This window comes from Acomys minous (genome assembly GCF_964271855.1).
Source record: "Acomys minous genome assembly, chromosome: 19".
Classification (NCBI taxonomy): Eukaryota; Metazoa; Chordata; class Mammalia; order Rodentia; family Muridae; genus Acomys; species Acomys minous.
The window spans coordinates 34,562,755-34,583,156 of NC_140499.1; the positions used below are offsets into that span (position 1 = coordinate 34,562,755).

Sequence of the window (20,402 nt, forward strand, 5' to 3'; positions counted from 1 at the left end):
GAAGCCAAACTCAGAAAGCCCTACTACCCCTACTGTCTTCCACAAGTTCTGCCCTTAGCATTTAACATTTAGTTGTAAGATTCATCTAGACTTATGATATAAAACAATAATAACTGTAACATGCTAACAAGGCAGGCAGCAAGATGCTCCCCCTTTGAAACTATAGCTACTAAAGAAAAGTTTGGTCTACTTTACTACATGTTTGTTTCTGACTGGGTTTCAATATATAAATACACTGTGTTCTGTATATCTTGGTTATAAACTATTGGGTATGGATATTACACCTAAATGTTAAATGCTAACAGCAGAACACAACTGCTCCCTGTAGGTTCCAGTTTTTACAATTAGTTATTTTCTAATATTCCTAGTAAAAGGAGGTGAAATATTTATATATAAACTGTGGACAAACTAGACACCTAAACATTTATTGTCTTATGTTGCTAAAAATGAGATGAGGTCAGTCCCTTTCATGTTTTTTTCCACAGAAACAGCCTCTCATCTTCTGTGCCCGATGGCCACACTGTCTCTGCCCATGGTGCCATAAAAACCACAGGAGACAACTGTCTAGGTGGTGGACTGATCAGTCATCAGGTCTCTGATCACATTAATGGCTAAGCTAATGGTTGCCTGACAGCAGGAAGACAATTAGATCCACTGTTAATTCATTAATCAATTCACTAGCAAGCTAAAACTACTAGATCTTTTATTAAAAGGCAGACAGGCTTGCCTTACTCACAGGCTTCATGTTAAAAGATAAAAAGATTGAATGTTCCCAGTAATCAAGTGCCTGTATCTCCTAGTGAATAACTGGATAGAAAAAAAACCATAAAGTTTATGTAAGGTCTTAAGATATAAAAGTTTAATTATAAAGCTCTAAGAAAATGTCTGAGGATCTAAAAAGGTGTTTTGGGGTTGGTAAATGCAAGTTATGAAGAAAAGCTTCTAAGAAATTGTTTGAAGGTCTGAAAAGGTATTTAACGGTCTGAGAAAATGTTTAAAAGTTGGTAAATATAAGTGAAGAAAACTGGAGGGTCTAAAATATTAAAACATATAAAAGTTTAACATTGACGAATAGAGTGTGATAAGCAGGTGGACAGTTGCTACTTATTATTCTGTCTCAGCACAAGGTTTTAATTTCCCTTTGGTTGTTTTCTGTATATAGACTTGTGTTTCGCATTACTTGGTGTCAAAGGCATGAATCTACTCCTCTTATGGTACAGACTCCTGTTAACTGCTTCTTCTAAAATACAGACCTCAGTACAATGATAATATTAATATACTTGCTTTGTAAGCTAAAATTCATTTAAGTTTCAGGAAATCAAAAATTCATAAGATCCACCTGCCACAGTTCAAATGAAGTCCAGATAAGTATACCTACCTCTTTCTGCAAATGGGAATTTTGCCTGTCTTGGGATTCTCCACCTTCTCAAATCACTAAGAAATTTTAATTTTGGCCCTAGTCTGTATTTGTCTCAGCTGATTTTTCACTTGGCTGTCAGACTCCTTCCAGGGATCACCTGCAACTGCAAACTGCTGAGCTCTGGACTTCCTGAAAGCCGATATTAACCAGTCCAGCTGATGTGATTGCTCCCTGTCTTTCAACTAGATCACTAATCAGATGCTTCTGATAAATACCCCCATTGCCTGTCCTTTGACTGTATTTCAGCCTTCCTGGGTCCGTAAGAACAACGCCCTAATGTCAGCAGGAAGAAGTTACAGAAGAGAACAATGCCGTCCATTGCCCCACCTAACAGGATGAAATGCTATGTCAAAAAGGGCTCCCTGACATAAGGGACAAATAGGCCCTTAATCTTGTATGACCATAAACTAGGATTATGTTAAAGAGAAAGTCTACGGCCTAGCTGTTCCCAGAAATTGCCCAAATACAATCCCAGCTGCTCCCAACTATCAGGCACATTTTCAAGGTCATCTAGAACTTCTGGCCTGGTGTTACTGAGGCTCTCCAGTCCATTTGGGACAGCACACATCACTCTTTAAACGATGTATTCTTTTCTTTCCTCCCCAGAAAAAGTGCCCAGAGAAGTTTAAGATCTCACACCATAATCAGCCTAGAGTTATATATGTAACCCACTGAAAAACATAGTTGCCAAGATGAAAGTACTCATCTAAACCTTAGTTGGAAAAGTAGTGTAAAGCTAATAGGGGTCACCGTTATATCCTCCAGGATCTTACAGGCTTATCCTGATCACAACATTGAATCAAACACCTTTTGCCTTTTTCTATGAACTCTTGGCCTCCTAAAGAACTCAAGTGTCTAGCAAGACAAAGACAATCCATGGGTCTATCCATAGATTACAAACATCCCATACATGCTAGTCTCACATAGGTGGTACACAGCAGGCCAAGGATGTATATACCCAAGGATGGACCAGCATGAAGAACCCTGACACTGTAAAAAGTCTTGGACTTTGCTGGGTGCATTAGATAGCCATTTAATATCTATTTCTCCTCATATTCCTAATGTCAATTACAATTGCACCAATGGACCACTGAAAGAGAATTTTCAATACAGCTTTAGGATTCTATGGAAACAACCCAAGTTTAGCAAAGTCACTAACCTCCAAGAAACTGTATTCCTCCAGCCACTCTTCCTACTGTCCTGGAGATGAGATCCGACACACAGCAACCCATAAGGGCAGTGAGAGCCACAAGGAGGAGCAGGCCACAGCCCAGGCCTGTCACTATGGTACAGATCCTCCACTCTGTGCTGGGGAAGCCCTGGAAGAAGGCATAGCGCCCACACTCCTCCACCATCACCATCATCTGCCGACTCTCATCATGCACCGGATAGGAGCACCTCCGGAAAGTGCCAAAGGACACGGGTTTGCCCAGCTGAGATCCCCAGAGCCAGTAAGGCATGAAGAAACCCACACAGGAGGTGGCAGCACAAAGGAAGGAGAGCAAAGCCCAGATCACTCCAGTACAAGTCAGGCTGGATGCCATCTTTCCCCAGGCGATGCGATGAGGACTCAACGTGATTGTCCTGAGGTGGGAATGAAGGCCGGTGGTCACTAGACACTCCCAGGGAATCCACAGTTCTTCAAGGAGGACTCAGCTACGCGCTGTTACAAATCTTCAGTCTTACAATGTATCAACCTCTCATTCTTTGTAGTAATGATGGTGGCCCCTGGTAAAACAAAACAGGAAACAGTGGGAGTTAAGGCTGGCTAGCTTATTTATATATGCCCACAGAAGCTCTACAATGTGCAGTTAAGAAAGCTTCCTTCAATGTTTCCAAAGTGGTAAGGACTAACTCTCTCCATACCCATCTCTATACAAGTTATGCCAAACTAGCTCAAGCTTTTCCATAGCTTTATCTCCTATAAAATGCCCCCGAGTTACCTCTGACAGCTATTTACTTAAAGAAACAGATGGCTTCTGTGTGCTAAGCCCGTGAGTTCATTTCACCTACTCACACACTCAATGCAATGTAGCATTTTTACTAGTGGTTGGCATAATTCTGGATAATGAAATGAAACGGGCCCTACTGTAGTTTATTTGGCTTGCAAGTTCCCACTTAGTTTCTCGTAATCTCTCTGCATGTCTTCGTGGGCATGCCAACCAAGCTAATGATGCTGGTAACTTCTTACAGTTTCAGAGTATTGTAAACTTCCCTGAAGTCACTCATCACCCAGGGATAGGCATTGGATAGAAGCCGGGTCGACAACACTGAGAAGTCCCTCACCCTTAACCTTCTGTGGCACAAGCAACCCACTTGTGTTCAACGCCTATTTTGACTCACTGGCTTCAGTGACTTCACCTGCTGGCTTTTTCACCTGTGTTCAACTCTAACCATTAGAGAGGGCACTCACACTTTTCCAATACTCAGTGTCAAATGTGAGCTCTTCAAAGGGTTCCACTTGGCCTGGGCTTGCTTACTTGGCCACACTCTCCACAAAGAATGCAAAAGTACACCCACCCTCAGGTTCCCTCTGCAACCTGCATCCAAACTCCAGCTTCAGAGCCTACAGCAAACTCTTGTTGCCTCAGCTTTGCTTGCCTTCAGTTCTGGATTCTACCCAGAAGGAGCTCCCTCTGGCTACAGTTTTGAACATCTTGTCAGCTGTGAGCAAATGCTGAAGTTGAGTTGGTCTGGGGGGTGACCAGCAAACTTGGGGGTAAGAGGAAGGGGCCCCTCTTTCTCAGCTAGAGTGAGGTGCCCTAGTCCAGATCAATCAGAGCCACAATCCTCCCACCAAACTGCTCAGCACATCCACCTCTCTGGGAGCCACACACATTCCCACACAATGATCTCTGGATGCAAAGCAGCACAGGGAAGTTCTTGCAGCTGGCTCTGAGAAGGGACAGATAAGGGATGGGAAGGCAGCACCCCCCTGAGGCTAGCAAGCCCACAGCTGAAGCATGCTGCTCAGAAAGTCAGGGTACAGGGCACAGGACCAAGGGGCTCACCACTTACCAGGCCTGGAGGTGGCCACCTTCCCTCCCAAGTCCCTGGCACAGCACAACTTGCTGTCTTTTGTTGGCTAGGGCAGCGCGGCCAGGAAGACTGTCCTAGGCTTCAACGCAGTCCCGACTGAGATTGCCTTGACTCTGGAGAACCAGGGTGGAGGATCAGGAGGAACCAGTCTGAGAGCCTGTGGGCTGTGGCCCTGAGGCCCAGGGATGCCAGCTCCAGCTTTGGCAGGCAAGGCAGGCACCGCCTCCTCCCCGCCCTCAGCTTCCAGCTGTCCCCTCCCCTCTTTCCCTCTGTGCAGACCTGGATGCGCAATTGTGGGGGCCACAGACACACTGAGAATTCAGGGAGAAAGTTGCACTTTCTCCACAGCTTCCCAGGGGCGCCAAGACTACACTGGACCTCTGTTTGCTTTTCTGGGTCAGGCATTGGGGTCTGGAGCTGCAATCTTCGCGCATCCTTTATGAGGACTCTGGTGGGAAGTAGCCTCCGCGATGGCTACAGTGGTGTCTGTGATCGCTAAAGGGCTCCTGAGACCTGGCCACTTTGGAGGACAGAGACGATGACTGGTGTAGCCTCAGGAATAGGAAGGCGCATGCTATGCGAGGCTGCTGGATTCAGTGAAAGCAAGGCAAGCAAGAAGGCAGGTGGCTCCTGCAGCCAGCCTCTCCCAAGGGCTGAAAACCTTGGGAACCTCTTTCAAGACATTTCTCTTCCTCTTCTTTTTCACCCTGTTTCCTCACCCCCTTCCCTCCTCCTCTGCCCCCTCCCCTCTTCTCTTTGCTCCGCCTCCTTTCTCCCTCCCTCAAGGAGGGGGCCCTTTCTCTCACCCCCTCCACTCCCCAACCCTTGGTCAATCCTAAAGTCTACTAGACTTTTGGGTTTCCTTTCTAGAAATCAGCTCCTTTGATTTTTCAGTGACTTGCCCAGGTTCTGACTTGCCATCAGCATTTACACCTTGTGAAGCAGGAACTGAGTCCTCTTGGTGACTGGCTGAGCACCCTACCCCACCCCCAGCCTTCACTGAGGACAGTTCTTTTTAGAAAGCTGCCACCTGGGAAAGGCAACTTTTGAAATACTTTACGATATCCAGTTGTTGTTGGTTTTTTTTTCCTATGATGTGCCTTTTCAAAGCAGTTGGAAGTCATAAAATGGATAGAAATATATTTCACAATAAAAGTTCAAGAGCACAATTTAATTAGCAGCATCAGCTGGAGACAGGTTGTTTCGAGATCATTTGAACATTTTTAACAGATTTCCAAGCCCTTCCCTTGTAAGAGGATGCTATGGGTGATGGGCCTCCCAGAAAAGCAGTGCAATTCACCTTAAGCAGTGCAATCCACCTTAAGCTCACTACAATACTCATGAGAAGGGGAGCGAAGAGTTCCAGGGAGACACTTGGGAGAGTCTGGAGATGTTTGTGATGAGCATGACCCAGGCCTGGGAAGGCCCTCCTGGCAGCTGGTCCATAAAAGCCAGGATTCTGCTCAGTAAGTACACAGGGCACACCTGGAATAGTGTAGTTTGAAGTGTGACCAGGCCAAGACTAGGAAGGCATGGTTCCAAATGTCCCCTGTTTCAAGCTCACTGGTGAATCCCAGGTATAGAGGTTTAGATTTGGAGTTTTCCTTTGTTAATTTAGGTTTTACTTTGTCTTGTGCAAAACAGAAGTTCCTGGGCTTGGCAGCCATATAATAACAAGTCTGACTCCTCGATAAGGACTACTGCTTGACTATCGCTGCTCTAATATCTGTGTAATGTGGAGGTAGCAGATGCCAGCATAGACAAAATGACACAGTGGCAGTGACACAGATTGTCAAGGAGGCATTAGTAGTGATCCCCTCACCTGCAGAGTCGTTCATTACTGTGTGTCAGGACACCAGGCTTATGAATAGATGGCTTGATCTAATTCTCAAAAAAAAAGAAAGAAAAAAGCCATGAAGGTCGTTAGTATTTTACAAAGAAACAGGTGATTTCCCTAGAAGCATATAGCTAAAATATGGGCTTATTTATAAATCACATGATCTGTGTTCTAGTGAGCAATATAAATGTTGTCAGAGAGGTTTGGCTGATATAAAGAGAAGAAACGAAGATGTCAGACCCTTTGCATCCCATCGGAACAGAGTATAAGTTATGTGTGGAATCTTTGTGCTGTCTCTCCTGGGACTCAGCATCCCAACTCAAAAGAGTCTGTTACCTCACTGTAACACAGAGCTTGAAGCCAATTACATTTAGTGTTTCTGACCCTCGGACTGCCAGTGTGATGACAACATGGGGGCACACCTGCCTGGAGGAGGGCTTTGGGGTCATCTAAACTTGTCCAAGTGCATGACTTCACAGATGCGGTGACAGGCTCTGAATCCCTCCAATACCTCACTTGAAGCAGGGGCCCAGAATCACAACTCCTATTCCTGTTCCAGCCACCATATAATTATTTTCCCAAGCTATAAAATCTTCTGAACTCCCCTCTAGGTTCTCGCATGGGTACTTTACAAGCACATGCATTGTAATATATATTTTTTTAAACCTTTGTGTTTGATTTACATCTTCCAAGGCTCTTTAAGTTACTTCCCAGGCAAAAGTTCCCACACAGCAGCTGCTACTGGACCTCCTGTTCCAGGCATAGGAGCAGAATGACGGCCATGCGGCCTCCTGAGTCCTGAATGAGATCATGAAGGAATGGAAGACTGCAGGCAAACGAAAGACCGCAGGCGTTCATGGCGACACATTCATGTGGCTACTCACTATTAACTCCAACCCAAATCCCTTCAGTCAATGGCTGCTTTTTCCTGTGTTCCTTAAACATAGTGGTGGTTACTGACTCCCCTGTAGCATTGAATCTACTAAGGAGGCCTTGGGAAAAGGGATTCTTTCCTCAAGCATGGAAGGTTGAGAGAACATTTCTCTTACCACCCTGTCTGTCTTTGCTCAGGTTCTTAAACATAAAATGTTTGGCATTACAGCAACTATATTGTATCCATTAGGATGGGAAGGCCACAGAGACACGACCCCAAAGCCTCACTCTATCAGCTCTTCACCTCCCTTTGAATTTTCTTTCTGTTGGAGTCATGGGCATGTGACACCATGCCCAGACCCTTGTGAATATTTTAAGTAAACAACAAAGCATTGATATGAGTGTTTCCTTATAATAACTGTATCTCTACTTAAACACTATAGATTCTACATATGTTCAATGCCAAAACTACACTAGTCAAGTTGGTGCTGTGATGCTTGGCAGGGTGGGTAGAGCAGACCCTCAATAACTGAACAGGAACAGAAGAATTAATGAATAAATCAACATCACGTGATTGCTATACTTGCCCTAATGCAAGTAGAACTTCCTTGAAACAAAGAAGGTGTGCTGTGGGAAGTTCCTGGTGCAGCTGTGAACAGGGGGAACAGACTCAGTGCTTTGGGCCCCTGGGGAGGGGAGGAAGAGATTTCTCTAGTGAAAATCTGTTGGAATCACCGTTCCCAGGAGGCTCACCTTCACTTCCTGCATCCTCTTCCCAGTCTCTCTCTCTTGAGGAAGCAGCAAATGCTGAAATCTCCATTCCCAGCCTGCACTTAGGGTCAAGAGGCCACATCACTTTTCTGAGAAGTAGTGATGGGGCCAACACATGCTCTCTTTTCTGGGCCAGAATCGGATATGATGGCATCTAATCCCACAGCACCCATGTTTCAGTCATGTGATGAGAGGTAGGATGACAACATTCAACATGGTGAGAATGAGGACGCAGGATAAAGAAAGGACTCTCAGTGACGTCAGTAGACCTGTGTAATTCATCTGACTCTCTGGCACACTTCAATATGAATTTTCCTGGCTAACCACTGTTCCTATTTTCTTTGAATCAAGCAGTTGGCATTACAACAAAGTGAGTTAGACAGAGCATAAGACAGACAGAGGATGGAGCAGTGTAGGGAGACACGCACTCTCAAGCAAATGGTGAAGGGAAAGGTAGGTAGTCATTGTCCACAGCTTTCACTGGAAACACAAGCTTTTCTTAGAGCATGGCAACAGAAACAGGAATAGCCTCAAACCAGCTTCTGAAAGTCAGACCTGCAAACGATGTTGAGAGGGAGGTTCTCATTACTCTAAAAGTATCTGACACAAGAAGTTTCCCTTGAGGTGCAGACGTAAGACTGTAGGTAGCAAAGAAAACTGTAGCCATGAGAGGTGCTGACAGGACCAGGGAAGAGAGGCTTCCATGGCTACTTGCTGCTACAGTGCCCATCAACTCTTCATCAGTCAGAAAGCACACCCATGTTCATGAAAGGTGCTGTGGATCAGGCCTCAGACGCTCCCCAGCTGCGCATCTGCAGCCACAGTCTACAGCACTGAGGCAGTGAACTGCCCATTCCTCTCTTTCTGTCTCCCAGGTTCCATCTTGAGACTGATGTGAAAAGCATCTGCGATGGTATCTTACTCCTTTTTGTCAGTCTTACATACAGGGAACAAGGTTCCTGGCCTCTGTTTGAAGTCATGTGAGCAACGTGACACCTTTATCACAGCTGTACTAACCAGGGTAGCCTTCCCACTTCCTGCGGGTTTCCTTTAACATTTTTGTTGACTCAAGACACCATACTCCATAGGAATTGTATTTGCCTGGTTCTGTACAGTTTCGAAACATAGCAATTTGTCTGACTCTGTTCCCTGGACCACTCGTGGGAATTACATGTGTGTGCTGCCTCTGACCTGTTCCCAGTGGTGCTGTCCATATTATTCATTTAAAGTTTGCAAATTACCTTGGAAATGTAAAAATGCCATGGCATTTCTATATATTATTCCTTTATACATTAAGGTAGCACACATATTTTAAATCAATAATTTATTCATAAAGTATAAAACATGAAGTGTTAAATCACATTTAATATACTAAAGGCTTCACATTGAGACATCAAAGTGGGAAATGACCGCAATATGAATTTTCGCTTCATGGCCAGTATATGCTGTACATAGTGAAGGTTTTATGAACCAGGGTTCTTATGCTACTTTAACATTATTATTATTATTATTATTATTATTATTATTATTATTATTATTATTTTCACTATCATCTCGGGAGTTGTGTAGGTTTTCTGTTTGGTTTTTATAAAGAGATGTGGTTTGTGATGACAATTGACAGCAGAGAAGAGCTGTTGTTATATTCCGTGGGGTTTTATGGCAGTGAGTTGTTAAACATCCTTGGCTAGCTTTCAACTCACAGCACTTCTCCTGCCTCTGACTCACATGTGCCAAGGAAACAGGAATATACCATCATTTCCTGAATTAAATTTTATGCAAAATAGCATAACCTATTACCCAGTTATAGTTTCTGAAAATTTTGAAATCTTATTTCTTCCCATCAGGACAATAAAAGACAATGTGTGGACCAATATAGTAATAAACTGATCTAACAGAATGGAGTTACAGTTGAAGTCTGATACTATAATTTCCCAAAGGAAATGCTGTCCTATTTTCGCTGTAGTGAAATGGAAGACTTCTCCCCAGCTCTCTGGTTTCCTACAAACCCTGGCCCCTGCACTCAAGCCTGTCACCTGGACAGACTGAAGAGTCAGGAGAGGCAGTGTACCTGGTGGCTCCCCCACACCAGCTGGAGACTCTGACCCCAGGAGACCTGCTCTGCTCACACTGCAGAGACCAAGAAGAGGCCATGCCTGCTGTGCTCAGGGTTCAGGTCAAAGATGTGCCTGCCCCTCACACAGTGAAGGGCCTGGAATAGTGAGAGTCCAGCAGTGAGATGGAAAACACTCTGGGCTCTACCTGGGACTTCATTTCCTCTCAATTTGTTCACATTTCTGATGGAAGATTACTATTTGCTGTCCCCCTTCAGAGGCCCAGTGGCAGTGATCTCAAATGAATTTTAACGTGTCCATTTAACTATTACTGTTTGGTGGCTACTTTGCGGGGAGCTCCAGAACAGGGCCAGTAAAACACAGAGAAAACAAGGAACCAATTTTCCAACTTGACATAGAACCGAACTGCCAAAGATTGTATCTTAAATGCTGTACTTGGCTGACTTGCCGACTAGACTGAGGGAGTGAACGGAAATGGAAGGGCATGTGGCTGGTTGTGTCTCTGCAGATCAATATCTCTGCATGGTAAAAGCTAAAGAGTGCAGCCAAAGTGACAACAGCAGAAGATGCAAGGATGAAAATAGAGTGAGGAACAGGATATAGCATCAACTGTGTCAGCAGCCAGACATCAGAATGGGCAAGAAGAACCTCCCTCTCTTCCTCCTTCCCTCCCTCCTTCCCTCCCTCCCTCCCTCCCTCCCTCCCTCCCTTCACAGCCCCCCTCAGCATGTTCTCTCTCTCTCTCTCTCTCTCTCTCTCTCTCTCTCTCTCTCTCTCTCTCTCTCTGACTGTGTGTGTGTGTGTGTGTGTGTGTGTGTGTGTGTGTGTGTGAGAGAGAGAGAGAGAGAGAGAGAGAGGGAGGGAGGGAGGGAGGGAGAGAGAGAACAGATACAAAGGAAATGGCCAAAAATCTAAGGGCATGAAAGGGACCCACAATTTCTTTTTCTACCTAAATATATTTGGGACTCATAGGGCCCAAAGGCCTAACTTTAAGAACATGTATCTGAACCCCATGCCTTTATTGGGAGGGCTCATACCTTTTTGAGAGAAGTACCTACTTGCTATTTGTTTCCTGGAGAAAGCTCTCACTGGGCTGTGGGTCTCAGATTTGTCTCACACTGACTCCAAAATGGGAAAAGAGTCCTTGATCACGGGACCACAGGAGCCAGTCACTTTAGAAAGTGACAAGAGAGACATTCACACTTCATAACTTCACTAAAACTCCCTCAAAAGGAAACTATAGAACCTCCCTGCAGAATGCCCCCTGTTGTCACCTAGCTGGGGAGCCCTGTCTGCTGCCTTTGTGAACAGCCAGGTTTATGTCCCCAGAATCTCCTTTATCTTGTGTCTCTTGGCCAGGCTGCCCCTGGCATCTGAGACTCAGATCTATACTCTGGGCATTTTCAGCTTTCCCCATTTTTATCAGTATTGGTCACTCTCATCCTTGGGGCAGAAGGACATGGACAAAGGGACCATAAAAGCCTATTTCCCTGCCACATCTCAAATAAATAAATAGTCACATGATGAAAGATTTGAATGTGCCTTTCTCAAACATTAACTGACTGTACACCAAGTTTCTTTTTCCAAACAAAATAGAGGCTGGGGAGATGGTTCAGTGGTTAAGAGCAGTAGCTCCTCTTTCAGAGGACATAGGTTCCATTCCCAGCACTGGTATGGTGGCTCAACCATCTATAACTCCAGTCCCAGGAGGTCTTATGCTTGTGATGCACAGACATCCATGCAAGGAAAACACCCTCGACATTAATTAATTAACTGCGATAAAACATAAACTTGTTATAAATACATCATTAGACTCTGGTCTGGGCAAGAAAAATAAATGGCTTAGTAGGTGTTGTGCTGACTGTGCAAGCATGAGGACCTGAGTTCAGTTCCTGAGTGCCCACTTACAAAGACAGAGCCGCAAGATAGGGCTCAGAGCTGCGTGCAGTCAGGGAGCTTGCTGGCTGCAGCCCAGACCCAACAATGAGCTCCAGATGGAGCGGGAAGCCCTGTCTGAAAAAGTCAGAGATGTAGAAAAAGACTCTTAGAATTGCTGTCTCTCTGCACACGCTCTGCATTCACACACACACACACACACACACACACACACACACACACACACACACACCACAGACATCACTATATTCTGAAGGACACTTCTTTAAAAGCAGCACCTTGTCATCTAGTTAGCATGCGTCTCATCTCATCTTAGATACCTTGAGCAAATTATTAAAAATAGGAAGTCCACATAATGACATTTAGACAAAATGCATAAATCTATGATTTCCCAAAAGATTCAGAACTAAATGCTGGCCACTGTAGCCAAAATGCACAATGTTTTGATGGAAAACTATCATATGGGAGTCAAAATGCAGGATCTGGACATTATGCTGAGAAAGACTCAGAAGTCAGTTGTGATTTCTTCCTTCCTTCCTTCCTTCCTTCCTTCCTTCCTTCCTTCCTTCCTTCCTTTTGCTCTTTCTTTCTTATATCTTTCTTAGTTTCTTTCTTTCTGTCTTTCTTTCTTTCTTTCTTTCTTTCTTTCTTTCTTTCTTTCTTTCTTTCTTTCATTACTTACTTATCTACTTACTTACTTATATTCTGGTCAGCACCTTTACCTGTGTGCCATCACTTGCTTGAAAGATGGTCCAGTCCATTTGGTTTTCCTTAGTGCTGAAGGCTTGAATGCATGCTGGACCTGGGACTGCACTGAGTTTTCTGCAATGACTCGTTCTTGTTTCTTGATTCTAGACGCCCCCTAGTGTCCAAAGTGCAGCAAAGGTGAATTGTCTTCCATAGTGTTTAGGCTGCAGCTAAACTGACTTCTGGTGAGAATTGACTAGCTTCCCAATGCCCCTCTACCAGCATGTGTGGTTTAGTATAGATGTGTTGGCAATACCAATAAACCAAAGAGTCTCAAACACCTTCTCTGATATAAATGCGTTCTTTTGCAGAAAGGGTTTCTCTGTGTGGCCCTGACTGTCCCAGACCATACTATGTAGACCAGGCTGGCTTTCAACTCAAGAGAGCTAGGTAACGCTGCCTCAAGAATGCTGAGATTAAAAGTGTGTGCCTCCATACTTGGCTTACGAATGCACTTATTATTTTTGTTCTTTTCTTTTTTCCAGGGTTTCTAGGCTATTCCTTCAGAAATGTGATTCTCAACCAGAAATCACACATATTCTGTTGCTGATAATTGTTACATTAATTTGTACCAGCTGCTGTGTTGATTATTTGAACATGGTATAGCTCAGAAAAGAATTACAACATATGGGGGGGCGCTGAATGCCTTGATTTGAAAGTTTTAATCTGGTGACAAGGAAGGGACAGTGGGCAGCATCTACAGCTAGAGTGATGCTTTCTAACTTGCATCCTTAAGTGTTAAGAAAAAGAGGAAGGCACACACATGCAAACTCACACACACGTGTGCAGACACTCACATACACACACAGAGAGGGGGGGGGGAATGAAGCATAGTAGAAGGCAGGAAAACACCCAGTTCTGGGCTTGATTTAGCTGTCAAATTACTGCCTGACCTTGGAAAAATAACACTGTAAAATGAGGAATCTTCAAACACATCGGGATCGCACTCTGAGATCCACTGGAGTGTAATAACAAATCCAAGAACTCTGGAGATGGCTTACCAACAACAGAAATGTCCTTCTCGTAGTTTTGGTGGGTGTGGAGTTTTTCAGAAGATTCCTTCTCTACTGAGGCCAGCTTCCTGGTCATAGACAGACACCATCTTACCTTTCTCCAGTTCACCTTATCTGACTGAGGAGAGTTTCTCCCCTCTCCCCCTCCTTTCTGTCTCTCTCTGTCTCTGTCTCTGTCTGTCTCTGTCTCTGTCTCTCTGTCTCTGTCTCTGTCTCTCTGTCTCTGTCTCTCTGTCTCTCTGTCTCTGTCTCTGTCTCTGTCTCTCTCTCTCTCTCTCTCTCTCTCTCTCTCTCTCTGTGTGTGTGTGTGTGTGTGTGTGTGTGTGTGTACAAAGGACAGAGAAGGCAGGGGAGCTCTCTGGCCTTTTCTTTTCCTTTTTAAAAAGCCCGCATTATGCCAGGCCTGATGTCACACACCTTTAATCCCAGCACTTGGAAGGTGGAGGCAGCCAGAGTGCTGAGAGTTCCAGGATAGCTTGGTGTACAAAGCAATGTGTTTGAATTGGGGTAAACTGTAGGAGAATGAGCAAGGGGTTCCTTACAGGAAGACAGGTGACTCAAAAATAACTGCATCATTGAAAAGCAACTGCCAGCACAGTTACCAAGCTGTGAAAGCCATGACCCAGCAGCACCTGTTGCACAACCTGCAGGAATTACTCTATAGTTCACAGAGCAGCATCTCTCCCCCAGCGTTTGTTCACTCCTTCTATAGCTGGACAGGGAAGGGCCTTGCACATATTGCAAGCTTTGACCTCCCCAGACAGGGAACATTCTGTTGACCTCAGTCCCCACACCTCACCTCACCCCTCCCCAGGGAATATTTCACATTGTAGGAATCTTGTTTAACACAACCTGACACATTATTTTGCCATGGACTAACTTTTCCTCCATGTCTCATTCCTCCATTACATAGATAAAAATAACAACATGTTTATTTTTAAGGCCATAATCATAAAGGCATTTAGTTAAAGTACTCACCACTCAGGACTAGGAAATAAAACAATCTTTTTCTCAGTGTTTCTTCAAGTTCTCAATTCAGACCATGAGTATTAATGCTTTTCTGCTAGACAATTTCTGCTGAATACTTAGAGAATGTTAGAGCTTGCAAATCAAAGGCAATCCAGCACATTCAAACCTGTCTTTAAAAGTATGTTATTGGGGGCTGGAAATGATGAGCTAGAGGTTAAGAGCAGTTGGTTCTGTTATGAAAGACCCAGGTTCAGTTCCCAGCACCCACATGGTGATTCAAAACCATCTGTAATTCCAGTTTCAGGGTACCCAGCACCCTCTTCTGACCTCCCAGGTAACAGGAACACTCGTGGTACACACACATGCAGGCAGGCAAAATACTCATGCACATAAAATCATACAAATTCATCTAACAGAATTAGTTTGAATACAATAGACAGTGGTAAAAGCTGTGGAGGGAACAAGGTAGTGGAGGAGTGCAGGGAGAGATGAGGGTGGATAGCAGACCTGGGGAGAGCAGCGGGTGGGGTGGGGAAGACAGAGGGCTTGCAGGGAAAAGAGAAAGGGTGGGTGGACGCATCGCTGTGACAAGTGGGAGACCTTAGTCACAGTAGGCTTTGGGAGGATATGAGGGGCCTCTAGCTGAGGCTCCTAGTGACAGGGGCCATGGAGACTGAAGAGGACACCCTCTAACCTGACAAGACTCCTAGTAGAGGAAGGGGAACACCACCCCACCCACAAAAACTTTGACGCCAAAATTACCCTGCACAGTACAAGATGTGCAGGTACTGAGGAAATGTCCAACCAATGCCTGGCCCAACCTGAGACCCACCCACCCCATTGGAAGACAGCCAACCCCTGACACTGTTAACAATGCTCTGCTGTGGTTGTAGAATGGAGCCCAGCAGAGCTGGGCACTCAGAGGCTCCACACAGCAGTGGATTGAAATAGATGCCAAGACTCACAGCTAAACCTTGGGCAATGCGTAGGCAGTCTTGTGGAGAAGTGGGGGGAAGGAGAAAAGGACCTGGAGGTGACAGAAACTCAAGAAGACCAACAGAGCCAACTAACCAGGGTCCCGAGGGGCTGTGGAGTCTGACGCACCAACCAAGGACCATGCATGGACTGGACCTTGGTCCTCTATATAGATGTAGCTGATGGACACAGCTCAAGATTCATGTGGGTCCTTTCCTAAGTGGATGAGGTCTGTCTCTAACATGGACTCTGTTGCCTTGCCTGCTTTTTGATCACTCCCCCCTGTGGAGGACTGCCTTGCCAGGCCAATGGGAAAGAGGACAACTTCAGTGCTGATGTGACTTGATGAGTGGGGCAGGTGGGTAGGGGGAGGGGTTCCCCTTTTCTGAGGAATAGGAGAGGAGGATGGGGAAAAAGGGAGGGAGGAGGCATTGGGAGGAGAGAAGGAAGGGGACTACTACCAGGATGTAAAGTGAATAAAGAAATATTAAATAGAATTATTTTTTAAAACCTTACGTATCATTCTAAGAAATATCTGTTAGATTGATTTACCAGGTGCTTACTAAGATCATGGCCTAAAACACAGCTCGGCATGAACTTAAATCCATTACTTTTTCACTGAAAAAACTTTTTTCATTTTTTTTTTCATATTTCAATCTATGTATTGAAGTGCCGGAACTAAACCAAGCACATTGTTAGCAACAAATAGATGTAAAGAAAATTACCAGGTTTTCCTCATAATGTATCCTGTGATGAGCCAGGGAGGGCATATATTCAGAAACACCAGTCGTGGACCTTCTCAAGATGGAGTATAGAAGGACTGCTGGTGATTAGAAACAAACAACAGAAAAAAACAGCATTCCTCAAGAACTTGTGAGATGCTTTTTGTCCAGCCAAAGAAGCCACTTCCTTTGCCTATGACAAAGGGACATATGTCTCTCCATTGTCCTCAACTCCTATCAGGATAGCAGCATCCAGCCTGGCATCCAGGTTCCCTCAAAGGAAAGTAAATGTACTTGCTATGCATCTCAGAACCCCACCTAGAGTCCTGTCCCTTGGCAAATATCCTCATCTCCTTCTGCACTATCACATTTCCCAAAATGTTCTGGAAGTTTGACCCCTGTCTTTTTTCTCCACTCATTTATTTATATATTCATTTCCATTCTCATCAGGGTTCCCTCCCTCCTCTCCTTTCAGCCTCACCCTAACGCCCGCCATTCCATCCTCCCCTTCTCCTCAGAAGGGGGAGGACCCGCATGGGGACCAACCTCCCCTGGCACATCAAGTTTCAGCAGGAATAAGGACATCCTCTCCCACTGAGGCCAGACAAGGCAGTCCAGCTAGGGGACAGGGTCCAAAGCCGGGCCACAGAGCAGAGACAGTCGCTGCTCCAATTGTTATGGGACCCACATAATGACCGAACTGTGCACCAGCTGCATGCAGCCCAGTCCATTTCCAAAGGCAAAGTTTCTCTCTTCCTCCCAGGTATCTCCACTGTAGTCTCCTATTCTTCTTGTCAGCCTTGGTGGCATCAAGCCTGCCTCTTTCCATCTCTGCTCTGAACCCTTCCAGATGCCTCTGAACATTTGTCCTCTCTGATCATAATAACATAATGCCTATAATAATGTTGTAGTGGCTACTATTTTGGTTTCTTTACTTTGACATGCCCACAGAGTTTGACTATTTAAAATGTATATTTCCATAAGTGAATATTACTCTCCCCCAAAACACGTATTACATGTTTCAAGGAATATAACCAGAGTTCTTAGATGTGGGGTTGAAATATGACCATTTTCAAACATATGAAAGATATGTGGTCATAGTTGTAGTGGATGCAAACAGTTTTTGTGGGATGTGAAACAAATTTGTGTGAGGGTGTACAGTGTGATTTCCACTACAAACAGGCTAATGAGAGGACAAGTGGTATTTGTCCCCCAGAAGAGGACCTGCATCTTTCAGGCTCATGGTCTTTACCAGATGATAAGCATCCTGGTGCAGACTCTGAGAGGGGATATATGAGCTCGGCACTTTGGTGTTTTGCATCACTTCCTCTCATGTGGCTGTTCATGGCTCCACTGTGAGAGGGTCAAAAAACAAACAAACAAACAAACAAACAAACAAACACTCCGAGAATGCATCTCGGTTCTAGGTCCGGCTGCTGCTCCAGGTTCCAGCTGCTGTGGTTGTGATCACTTTTGATAAATTTCTGGTTTGCTGTTTAATGGGTCTGCTGGAATCCTGCTGCTGAACTGTGGAATCCAACCAAGGAACTGAGTCTAAAATGGTCCTTCTTTGTTTCTCTCCCATCTAGGATAGGTGCATTGGAAGGGAGGTATAGGCATTAAAGCACCCCAATTAGAGTATGTTTCTAAAAGTTCAAAGAGTACAAATAGTCAATACAACAGTTCCATGGAGCTGAAAAGAATCCTCTCTTATAACTGGAGCAAACACTTTTGAAGATATACAGGCACCATTCTCCTGTGTGGCTCAGACCGTAGTACCTCTCCTGACATGATACCTTTGTTTCTTTGGGGGAATGGTACTGAACACTGCTAACTGAGTAGCTTTCCATAAAGCCACTGCTGAGTTAAGGATTAGTTCACAGGATCTGGAGGAATCAAGACAGAACCCTTCCTGACACCATCAGTCTATCATGAGACGCATAATAGTTATTAAAAATAACTCTACAGTGGAGCCTGGAATGGAGAACTTTTCAATCAGCAGGAAATTTTCTTTTTCTTTCCTGGCACTAAACACCAAAGATGGCTACAGCAGTCTGTAATCAAACCACTCAGTCATTTTGGAGTAGTCAGGGTGAGAGACCCCAGTGATGTCAAGATTGTAAAGCTCATGACATAACTGACAAAGTGGCACATGCATTTCCATTATCACACTTTTGGGTTTCAGAAGTATGATTGAACCATTTTAAACCACATGTGTTTGTAAGAAATAACAAACGTGTGTGTGTGTGTGTGTGTGTGTGTGTGTGTGTGTGTGTGTGTGTGTGTAAGGCAGAGATAGATTTGGACAGAAGCTAAGAAGCCAGCTAGCCTGGAGTACATAGCGGATTGATGCAGTAGGAACAAGAGAAACTCTACATGAAAACAAAGTGGAAGGAGAGAACTTGTTTCTGACAGTTGTCCTCTGTCCTCCACACTGGTACTATGATACAAGTGTGCCTACCTTCAGATACATACATTAGACATGTATACAAATGCAAATAAGTAATATTTTAAATAGATTTTTAAGGATTTTATTTTGAATTATGTTTGTTCTTTCTTGATTCATTTGAGTAAAATATTTAAAAGGAACTGATACCACAGTGTACTAAAATATGATGGAAATACCATCTAATAGATTTATTTACTGTTAAGAATAAAAGAAATCTTATTTAAAATATGTGCATATTTACTCAGGATTGAGAATTTGACATGTTTTAATACAAATATCATTTCAAAAATACCATGGACAGTCTGAGACAAAATTTGACACTACCAGATTTTACAATCCCAGTATTTTCAACTCTCTCTCCCTCTCTCTCTCTCTCTCCCTCCCCCACCCTCTCTCTCTCTCTCTCTCTCTCTCTCTCTCCATACATACCTTCCTTCTATTCTCTCCTTCCCTTCCCCTCCCACTTTAACTCAGGGGTTAGGGCCACAGCCACATTAGCCTGTCCCTAAGAGGCCCTTGGGACACTGGAGCAGCTTTAGGCTTGGAACTCTCTCCACCCACCTGCTGCTTACCGCCCAGGCCCATCTGGGACAGAGATCTAACATGCCAAAATGAGTCCAGTGTGGGCCACAACCCACATTAGGTGCTATACTGAAGAGACCTGTGGGACTCAGGGGCAGCTTAGTGCTTGGATCGTTTTCAGCCCACTGCTTACCAGCCTGGACCATCTGGGTCACAGAAAGTAAACCAGCAAAGGTGAGTTGGGCTCCAGTGGCCACAACCCGTTTAGCTACCATACCAAGGAGGCCTGAGGGCCACCTGAGCAGATTTTACTTGGAGCTCGCTCAGCCTCTCCTCTCCTGTTTGACCCAAAAGGAAATCACTTCTTAAAGAAGCTAATACTTCTCTGAGCCATCCTTAGTTGCCTGTAGTTATTTGTCTAAAGAGGATAAGGGAGTAATTGAGGCTGTTGATTGACAGTACTTATCTGGATTCCATTTGACCTGAGAGCTGATTTCTGGGAGCTGAAAAGAATCCTTAGCAGAGAACATGATCTGATGCCAGGGCTTTCTCGCAGGCTGGGGACAAGTTCTTAGACAGGCTTGTTACATGTGGCAGGAGATCCTAGGGGCTGGCAAGCAGCATGGGTTGATCATAGAATTTAAGGAGAGCAGATCTGCTGTGAGACGGTGGAGAAAGATCCTGCGAGATTACTTTTCTGTACTGGGCCACCAGCTTTGTGATCCAATAAGATACCAGGCAATAGATTATATGATGGATATTATATGAGCATGGGGAGAGAAGGAAAGGGGAAGGGGGACCCCAGAGAGAGACTGAGACAGAGAGACAGAGGAAGAGAGAGAAGGAAAGGGAAAGGGTGGAAGAGAGGTGAGAGGGGGAGGCCCTGAAGAGCATTTGGCCTTTTAAATAGCCTGGGTAGGGTCACGGGAATAATATTCTAGATACCTTTTCCCATCAATAGAAAAAAATCTAAAAATGTAAAAATTAAAGGTGTTGCAGTAATGTCCAGCAGTGATTTTATGGTATACCTTAGTGATTCTTTGCCACTGCACTGTTTCGTGGATAGAATCTGGAGGAATTTGGAAAGATCAATCACC

The 20,402-nt window shown here is 44.6% G+C and overlaps 1 protein-coding gene across 2 annotated transcripts in view; it reads right to left on the bottom strand.

Annotated features, from left to right (window-relative positions):
• The window catches only part of LOC311590410 (rho GTPase-activating protein 20-like), a 54,252-nt gene extending 44,489 nt beyond the window's left edge, over window positions 1–9,763 (bottom strand). The window contains exons 1-3 of one of the 2 annotated variants that reach the window (XM_084769351.1): window positions 6,963–9,763; window positions 6,282–6,346; window positions 2,580–3,148 (exon numbers count right to left, since the gene is read on the bottom strand). In XM_084769351.1, coding sequence (XP_084625477.1) covers window positions 2,580–2,964 — 385 coding nt within the window. In that variant the 5' untranslated portion in view covers window positions 2,965–3,148; window positions 6,282–6,346; window positions 6,963–9,763. Of the gene's footprint in view, window positions 1–2,579; window positions 3,149–6,281; window positions 6,347–6,962 lie in introns of those variants that run through there. The other variant, XM_084769352.1, reaches the window with a different exon arrangement.
• Window positions 9,764–20,402: the final 10,639 nt, after the last annotated feature.